The sequence below is a fragment of the Octodon degus genome, unplaced genomic scaffold, assembly GCF_000260255.1.
Source record: "Octodon degus isolate 3935 unplaced genomic scaffold, OctDeg1.0 scaffold00070, whole genome shotgun sequence".
Taxonomy (NCBI): Eukaryota; Metazoa; Chordata; class Mammalia; order Rodentia; family Octodontidae; genus Octodon; species Octodon degus.
The window spans coordinates 6,621,052-6,630,737 of record NW_004524646.1 but is presented as its reverse complement, the minus strand read 5'-3'; the positions used below and the strand labels follow the sequence as shown (position 1 = coordinate 6,630,737).

The 9,686-nt window shown below is 43.5% G+C and overlaps 1 protein-coding gene across 3 annotated transcripts in view; it reads right to left on the bottom strand.

Annotated features, from left to right (window-relative positions):
* Positions 1-9,686, bottom strand: part of Atxn3 (ataxin 3) — a 49,511-nt gene extending 39,825 nt beyond the window's left edge. The window contains exons 1-4 of one of the 3 annotated variants that reach the window (XM_023719692.1): positions 9,014-9,028; positions 8,523-8,590; positions 1,744-1,908; positions 1,560-1,604 (exon numbers count right to left, since the gene is read on the bottom strand). In XM_023719692.1, the coding sequence (XP_023575460.1) occupies positions 1,560-1,604; positions 1,744-1,908; positions 8,523-8,555 (243 nt within the window). In that variant the 5' untranslated portion in view covers positions 8,556-8,590; positions 9,014-9,028. Of the gene's footprint in view, positions 1-1,559; positions 1,605-1,743; positions 1,909-8,522; positions 8,607-9,013; positions 9,029-9,592 lie in introns of those variants that run through there. The other 2 variants (XM_004635162.2, XM_023719691.1) reach the window with 2 other exon arrangements.

Genomic DNA, 9,686 nt, shown 5'->3' with positions numbered 1-9,686 from the left:
AGCCATCTCCCCAGCCCCCTTGGGACTTAATGTTTAACATATCAATATTAGATGGAAAATACCTGTTTCACGTTATGCCTAAGATGTTTGATATTCACACAGATAGTGAAGTTAATCCTACCTGCATAAGATGTAGGATAATAATAAGTTTCTCTTCTGGAGGGTTAACAACCTAAGTTTGCAGACCAAAAATTAGAGCAATAGGACTGTAAGGTCAGCCAACATTAAGATCATAGCCTTTCAAGGTCAATGAAGACTCAGGACATAGCAGAACCTATACTGTAACATCATGTAACTCAGCTGTGTCCCAAATTTTCTGATCAAGGAGATTATGGGGCCACAGAGCAACGTGATCAATGACGTAGAGTGTGCCTAAGGAGAGTCACATTGAGAGAAAACATTCTCTCAGGCTTTCAGGGAGAGCAAATTGGTCAAGCAATGGCCATGACTCATCCACATGGCTGACACAAAGGATCTGAAAACTGCAGTACAGGGGTTACAGGATAAATCCTAAGGGTACTTGACTGACCTTATCAGATACAAAAGTTATATTTCTTGCTATACAGGTCTTGCTTTATCTTGGTTTTAACCATCCAGCAGAAAAGTATAAAAATGAGGTATATAAAGTAAAGCCGTATTAATATGCTGAGCTGTGAAAGGCTCAACAACTTTTGTCCATAAAATATTGTGGACTGCTGGACTGTGTTGGATTGTTTTGCTGAATTCACGCACCTATAGTATTTAGATGCCAAAGGAATACCCATTTCTGACGGGACTAAACAAAATGGGATACATTTTGTATCTGTATATGTAGAATAGTTAGGATAGATACACAACTACTTTCGCTTAATTCAATGAGAGGAAAGATTTGTACTAATAGTGTTTGGACAGGATATTCTGTCTGTATCTTGTTCTACAGATAACCACTAAGAAGATAACAATATACAATGTATTAATTATTGAAACTGTTCTATTAATCAGTTTTGAAACTGTCTCATTGATATTTTTTCTCAAAAAAGAAAAAAATAAATAAATAAAAAATAGAAGAATTAAGATTATTGGCATGTAAAAGCCCTACTCTAAAGCAAAGATTCGGGGCTGGAGAGATGGCTCAGTGGTCTAAAGCACCTACTTAGAACAAGGTTGGCAAGGCATCAGGGACCGCGGTTCAATCCCCCAGCACCACATGCCAACCAGTCCCGCCCCCTGGTGGGCTGAGCTGGCCACACACACCTCTCTCTCTCTCTCTCTCTCTCTCTCTCTCTCTCTCTCTCTCTGTCTCTCAAATAAATAAAATAAAATAAAAAAATTGCTTACTTTAAAAAAAAATAAAGCAAAGATTCCACAATCCTAATGTTCACGTTTGTTTGTGTAAAAATTCAGTGCTCACAAATGAAGTCCTCTGTTCTGCAGACACAATCTGCTGGAAGAATGTCTGAAGGTCACAGCTCTAAATGACTGTAAAAGGCTGTGGAGACACATTCCACGTCAACCATAAACCGAGCTTAAGCAATGCCTCAGACACAGACAGCATGGAGTAAATGCCTGGGATTACTTACTTGAATAGAGAAAAAGCCACTATCATCCATATTTCCAGAAGGCTGCTGTTCATTTTGATGGGTAGAAGGCAGGGGAGAGAAAGGACAAAATCTGCCATTAGTGTGCATGCTTACAATAACAAAGAACAGCTCATCTTCTTCAAAACACTGTGTTTGGGGGAAATGCAGGGTCCACAATCCTTACCTGTAAAAATGTGCGATAGTCTTCACTAGTCAGCCCTCCTTCCGCCATCCTCATCCTTTCTTCCTCATCCAGCTGGTGGGCAATTGAGGATAACTCCACAGGGCTGAAGTATTCTCCTTGCAACAGATTATTCAGGCAGTGTTGAGCACAAAGTGATCCTTCTTGCTAACATTCCCAAAACAAAGAAGTTGAAATGGAATTTATTAAACACCTGTATAGTATCTTCTTCTAAAAAAGTGTATTAGCTTTTTAAAATAATTACACTAAGCCTTTTAAGCCTTGGGCAAACATGAATAACATAGGCACATATACTGTCATCAGTTAACATTAACTTTATAGTTCTACTTTAGAAAATTACAAATATCAAAACTTTAAGCCTGACTTAAACTTTATCACATCTTGTATTTTACTAAAAATATAAAAACATTTAGCCTAATTTTCACTGAAAAATTCATCTTTGGAGAGTCCACAGGAAATTATTAATTATGAAAGGGGGTTTTAATTCCTAGAATATTTATTCTTTTTTTATTAGTGCATGTTTGCTTTCCCTGTAGGGAGTTGGTACATGCATATAACACATTTTAATTCCTTTTCTCATCCTTTTTCCTTCCCTTTCCTATGAGAGAAACATCTATCTCCCTACTTCCTAGTACCTAAATTGCTCAGGCCTCATTGTGAGCTTGAGACCAGCCTGGGCTACAAAGTGAGCTCAAGGTCAGTCTGAACTGCACAGTGAGACCGTGTCTCAAAAAGAAAAAATAATAAATAAAATGCTTGAAATCAACATCTTCCTGCTTCAGGCTCCTGAGTAGCTGGGATTACAGGCATGCACCACCATGCCCAGTTAGACATTTATTCTCTTTTTTAAATGTATGTGGTTGTTGCAGCATCTTACTATGCAGCTCGGACTCATAGTCATCCTCCTGCTTTTCAGCCTCCCCAGCGCTGGGATTAAGGCGTGCCCCACTACACCCAGACTCTGTGGCTGGCTCAGCCTGCCCTGGCGGCAGAGCTGGTGCAGCATGTGTCAGGGTTCAAAATGTGGTCCCTGTGCTTGCCTAAGCAGGCACTTTAGTCCCTTGAGCTATCTCACTAGCTCTAACATTTATTCTTTTCACAAGATAATCTCGGGACCGGGGAGATGGCTCAGCAGAATAAGCGATTGCCTGGCAAGCACAAGGGCCTGAGTTCAATCCTGGGTTCCGCAAACAAAACAAAACAAAACAAAAACCAAGATAATCTCTACTTGATCTAAATATTCCTGGCATTTCAGATTTTAAAAACCAATACACATGGGAAAATTCTGTCCTGTGTTAAGACTTGTAGCTAGAGTTGAGGCTCTCTTCAAAGAACCCTACAGATTAGGTACACAGATGTATAGAGGTGTGATGAGATCTGCCCCAAACAGACCCCAGAGCTGGCTCCTGGCCAAGCTAGCAAGAGGGTCTGCAGCCCAGCTTAGCTCCCAGAGGAGTGTGCTTCTTCCTCACGAAGGGTGGGCACACCTTTCCATACGACCACTGTTTTTGAATCTGGGCCACTGGCTTTTTCATACAGTTGGGACCCTGAACTCAAATCCAAACTGCCTGGTACTGAGCAGTTTGTCATGTTCCCCTCCCCTCCGGAGTTGCTTTCCCCACTGCTAACTACACCAGTGCTGCAGAGAAAGGGAGATTTATGGGTAGGTGAGCAGAGACCCCCGGTCTACTCTGTGAGACAATGGCCGATGAGAGAACGCTTCCTTCTGCTCATCTGGGCCCCTACGTTGTCTTCCTGCCTGACAATGCCAAGTTGTTCTCAGCAACAGCACACAGTGACTTGAAAGAGCACCACCTTGCAAAGTATACACTTTCTCTGATTTATCAATTTTCTAGGAACAAAAATGTAGAACGATAATAGACAGGCAGTATTGATACAGGGTGAGTCTAAGATGGAGCTAAAAGTAGTTTATCTTCATAGTTTGAAGGAATGTGCCCCTTGGAGCTAGGGAGGTAATTATCTTTCACATTGCAGCCACAACAGTGACAGTCCTGTCTCTACCTGTTTTATGTGCCCCTGTACTTCCACTGCCAGCGAGCAAGTCCCACTGCACGATATAACATTAAGTGGAGAGATACACAGATGTCTACTTATATTCCACTGAATAAGGGATAAGGCAGGTAGATGTTTAATAAGAAGACAGCCAACTGGCTAAAAATACTCAGAACAGTGTTTAGCTTCATCAGACACCAGGTAATATATATATTTCAATCACAACCTATTACTACAACACACTCCAGATTGGCTAAAATGATAGAAAACATTAGAGACATAGAAATTATTACGTGATACTAAGTGTAAATTAGTATAACTACTTAGGAAAATCCTTATCTTTAAAGCATAAGCTATACTCACCCGATGATTAGTAGTTTCACAGCTACGTATATAATGCAAACATGTTAATCAAGAGAAATGCGTGAGATCATTCATAAAAGCACTATTTGTACAAGCTTCAAAAGTGGAAACTATCGTAAGAGTTAGTTTTGTTTTAAATTTGCATTTGTATTCCTTTGTTTCTGAGACAGGGTCTTGATACGAATTTCAGGCTGGCCTTGAACTCACTATGTAGCCCAGGCTGGCCTCAAACTTCCAGTGATCCTCCCTCCCCAACCTGTCAAGTGCTGTGATTACAGGTGCGCATCACCACCCTGGCTTGTTTCTACGTATCTATTTATTTAATTTTTTCATTAGTAAGACTGTGACACAATGCCAAAGGGATGGTCTGAATCACAGAAAAAGTGTAATCACAAAATACTATGTAACAAGAATTAATCAATTACAACTATGTGGATGTTAATCTCTCTCAAAAAAAAAAAAAACCATAGCTGGGCACGGTGGTGCAGTTCTGAAATCTCAGCATTCTGGAAGGCTAAGGCAGGAAGATTTCAAGTTCAAGTCCAGTGCCTCAAAGTAAGCAAAAAATGCTGGGGAGGAGCCAAAGCAGGCTCAGTCTTCAGTGCCACAAAAACAAACACCTCCATGAATTTTCAAAAGGTACCATGACCCCACCTGAGACTGTATTTTCCCACCGCACCTCCACCCCAAAAGAAACCATTGCCTTTCTCATCACACTTTCACTGCAGAGAACAGACCCTCACTGAGCTAGTTTACACTCCGTAGTACTGGAATCCCACGATTGGAGGCCCAGACTTTCTTGTGTTGGGCTCAGAGGATGAACACATCTCCAGTTTTAACAAGGTGTTTTATAAAAACACGAAAGGGCACCTTATCCACATCACCAAAAATAAAATAAAATAAAATAAATAAAAAATTAAAAAATAATAATAAAAAGAAAAAAAAATTCGCACATCGCCTCCCCAGTGCTGGGCTTAAAGGCATGGGCCACCACGCTCCAACTGGGTGGCCAGCTCAGTGGATTGAACCCCAATCTCTGCGCTTGCCTAAGCAGGTGCTTAGTCCACTGAGCTATCTTGCTGGCCCCCTGAAGACATTATTAACTACAACCAACCACATAAACCCTTAAGGTGCTCTCAAAAATGGGCAGGCAGTGTTAATAGTTGGGTAAGCAGTAAGTAGCTCTGGAGACAGAGAGGTTACCATTCCTCCAGTGACAGCCACAAAAGTGAGAAAACACTTTGCCTCTCCCCTACTCTTCAGTTTTTTTTGAGACAAGGTTTCCTAACAAAGTTCCAGCTGGCCTTAAACTCAGTTAGCAACCAGGCTGGCCTTGAGCTCCCACCAATCCTCTTGCCCCAGCTTCCCAAGTGCTGGGATTACAAGCGCGCACCCCTACACCTGGACATCCCTCAGTGTTTTGTTTTATTTTAGGTGCTGAGGACTGAACCCAGGGCCTCACGCACGCTAACAGCCCTGCCCTGCTCCCTACTAGGAGTTTTAGCAAACACAAGGATCTGAGCAAGAGCAAAGGCAGCACTCAATAGCACTGAGTGTCTAACAGACTGGTTCCTGAATGCTCCTAACTCTGCAGATACTTCCATCCTCACTCTTCTGAAGTGCAAATCTGTAACCTGCCCAGGATTGTACAGCAGCAAGTGGGAGAAGACCTGAGATGCAAATCCAAGTAAAGGCTTCACAATGTATCCTACCACCACTTCCTCAAGTCATTACTTGGAATTTGGCTTTCTGAAATAATCCTAAAGATGACTGACAGGTTCTGGCCCTAGTATGAATTGCTGCATTATTATGGTGCTCATCTAATATGGCTGAAGCCCTTAAAACAACAGCTCATCTGCCCAGAGACCACCTCCCCCTTCTTCTCCAACTCAGCCCAGGCTGCAGTTTCCTTTCACTCTTCCCGCCACCTCAGGGAAGGCCCCAGTCAGCTCCTCAGGTCTATCTAAACATCCCCCTCAAACCCCATCCCTGGCAACAGGCCATAAAAGCCTCAGCCTCCCTTTGTTCCAATCCAGAGAATTCCTCATCTTCCCAAATTCTCTCCTCCCAAATTCTCTTCACGTCCTCCAAGATAATGAAGCCCTTTCCCCTTTATAGTAAAGCCCCTTCCCTTTTCCTTCTGCCTGTTTCTCTGCTGTGACACCATCAAAACCTATCAATGACTAAGAGTCAGCAATAGCAGAACGGCTTTACAAACATCACAAAGTCAACGTTCAGCATCTTTTCAATGTTTTCGTAGTTACCATGCCCAGTTCGTGTTACATTAACAGTACCAACTCAGATGACCCAGGGACTACACGAAGAGCAGCCAACAATGGAAGCAAGCACAAATAACAAAGCAGGCAGCCGGGGAGATGGCTCAGTGGAATAAGTGCTTCCCTGGCAAGCACAAGGGCCTGAGTTCAATCCCCAGTTCTGCCAAAAAAAAAAAAAAAAAAAAAAAAAAAAAAAAACTCGGCCGGGGGGGATGGGTCAGTGGAATATAGGCTTCCCTGGAAAGCGCAAGGACCTGAGTTCAATTCCCTGGTTCCGCAAAAAAGAAAAAAAAAAGGCAAGTTTCCAACAAAGCAGGCAGCAAAAAAAGAAAAACTCGCAAAAACAGCAATTATTAGTCATTTAGTATTAGGGTTAAAGGAAGGGATTATCAAACTTTAGCTGTGGGCCAAATTCAACCTGCTTCAATAGCAAAGAATGGTTTTTACATTTTAAGACAGTTGGAGGACCCCCCCACACACACACACAAATGAGAATGTGACAAGGATATATACAGCCCGCAAAGCCTTAATACTTACAGAAAAATTGTTCGAACACGTAGCACGACCTTAATGCCCAAGAAACCCTGTGTGGATACTATGCCACCCACCACTACCACCACATAAGAGTTCTCACAATGTTGCCCAGGCTGGCCTGTAACTCCAGGGCTCAATTTTCAGCCTCCAATCTGAGTAGCTTGGACTACAGGCACATGCCATCCTGCTCCTCTAAGGACCTCTCATCTATATACATACTATTTCAGATTGATTTTACCTTCTAACAGATTAAAGAGTACTCACAGTGGCAAATCTGAAAATCTGAAACCAGTATTCCAAGAGCAAATGGCTACTAGGCCCTCAGTGGGCAAACATCCCTCTATCTACACCATGTTTTGAGAGCCAAAGTAGGTTTTCTGGCTCAAGCATTAAAAGCCCGCTATGGAAGGAAAGGGAAAACACAGGAAGCTCAAATATCCCCATATGAATTTTATACATGAGTAACATTGGGCCCTAGGGCTGCAAACACATTTTCTTGAAATGTATCAAAATGTTGTTACAGTTTTCATTTGTTAAAGTCATAGAAGTTCATGACAAAATTAAATGTATCTCTTAAGTATTTTTAAATCTATACCATGCTCATAATCGAGTGACTTCATTTGAGTATAGATTTTCATTACACCAGTGCCCAGCTTCTTTTGATACATGGGCTCAGCAAATCCTTCACTGAAATCTATCCCAAGGAGGTAACAATCTGGGAGCTGCACTGTAGCACAGTGGCCAAGGACGTAACAGTTAGTGCTGTTAAAAATATGCTGGTGTGGTGGCAGAGAAGACAAGTTATTTAGTCATTTTATGATTAAGGCAGCTAGCTAGTGAAAGGGCCTGAGAAGGAGTGGGATGGCCAGCCACACTAACAAAAATTATGAATAGTGAACTAGGACTTTGGGCAAAGCTTAAATTTCCTCAGACATCAGGAATGCACACCACTCCCTACTAAGATTCTGAAGGGACGTGCAATCAGTCTTTTAAGATCCTGAATTTTGAGGAAGTCATTGCAAATTAACCAGCTCCTTCTGAGACCTTAGTTTACTGTAGAAACTGTGAAGGAACTAGTCTGGGTTCCTATTGGCCACTTTAAATCCACAGAGTACCTGTGATAAGTGACCCCTAAACAATTAAGCAAGTCCTGTGTCTTACTTGCCTATAAGTAACTTTATTTTTTTTTTAATTATTGTATTGATTTTGTAACTTTAAATTGAGAAACCATTGGGCAATTGGCTTCGAGGATAACTTCTGTCTCTCAGGAACTACTCCTATTCCCTAATACACCTTCCCTTGTCCCACACTGAATTCAAGGCCAGCCTGAACTATAGTGAGTCCCAGTCTCAGACAACTTAAAAAAATATATAAATAGATACACAAATCTCAGAAAATCATGCATAAAGTGTTAAAAGTCTTCCATGCCAAATTCTATGGCAATATCTTAGAAAATTAATTATAAGAACATGTATATGCATAGTTTCCACCCGATCTCCTCAATCAAATAAGCAAATCTTTCCTGTCCAAAATTCATAAATCATGCCAATTACGTCAAAAGATTAGTAACTGTACCAGAGTCCTCCTTGTCCACATATAGAAATCCATCTGTTCCCAGTAGCCGAAACATTCAAAAATGTTTTCTAAAAAGAAAAGCACTGCATCTAACATTCAGACTTACATTACAAATGTACACTATTTCACGTTCTTTTTGTTAGGTGGATTTTTAACTGTCTTAAATGATTATTCCTTATAACAAAAAAAACCAAACACCTCTTAAAACATGAACCTATTATGAAATAAGATATAATCCAAAGTCGTCCTGAGAAAGGTTTCACTCACACCCAAGTGACTGGGTAATTGTTCGTGAGAAGGGACCAGCTTCTCAAGATGCCACAAACAGTATCGCCAACGGTGTGGCCCCTGAGGAATTAAGGCACGAACAGCCTACGTAGATCAAAACAAAACATTCCAGTCCGCCCTAACACCTAAAAACGAAGCTGGCCTGCAGATCCGGATGATGGGAATACCAAGAGACCAAACCCACACGTCCCGTAATAACACACTCGTGACGACTTCTCTGCTTCGGAGCGTCCGGGATTTTCTACTTCGCTTCCGAAGTGTCAGGCCCTACAATGGCGAGCCGAGGTCCCCGCCCTCCGAAGGCTCACGAATCAGTGCACAAGGACGTGAACTAGCCCCCAAGATCTAAGTGCTGGGGCCATTCCATTACAGAACGGCGCAGCCAGAGAAGGAAAAGTTAATTCCGCCAGGGGTGGGCCTGAGGAGTGGGTGGAGTCGGGAAGGGTCGGCGGAGGCTCGAGGACGGCGGGGAGAGACGGGATCGGGGCTGCGGCGAGTGGCACCGGGACGCCGCGGCTCACCGCGCTCGGTGCCGCCCCGGCGCGCGCAGCCCTGGGGTCCCCGGGTCCCCCCGGAGTCGCAGCCTCAGCGGCGGAGGGCGCCGCGGGGGCGTCAGCGAAGTCCCCAAGCCGGGCGCAGCGGGCGGGCGGCGCCCCTCGCCCCGCAAGGTCCGGATGGTCGGGACGCTTCGGGCCCCACCCAGCAATCCTGGAGCCGGCGAGGCCGCCCGCCACGCCCGTCGCCCCTCCGCGGACAGCTCCCCACCGAACGCAGACACTCACTTTCTCGTGGAAGATGGACTCCATGTTTATTTGTCTGGAGCCAACGGCCCCCGCGCGGAACCAGCCCACCCCAGCCCCGCCCCCGGCCTGGCCC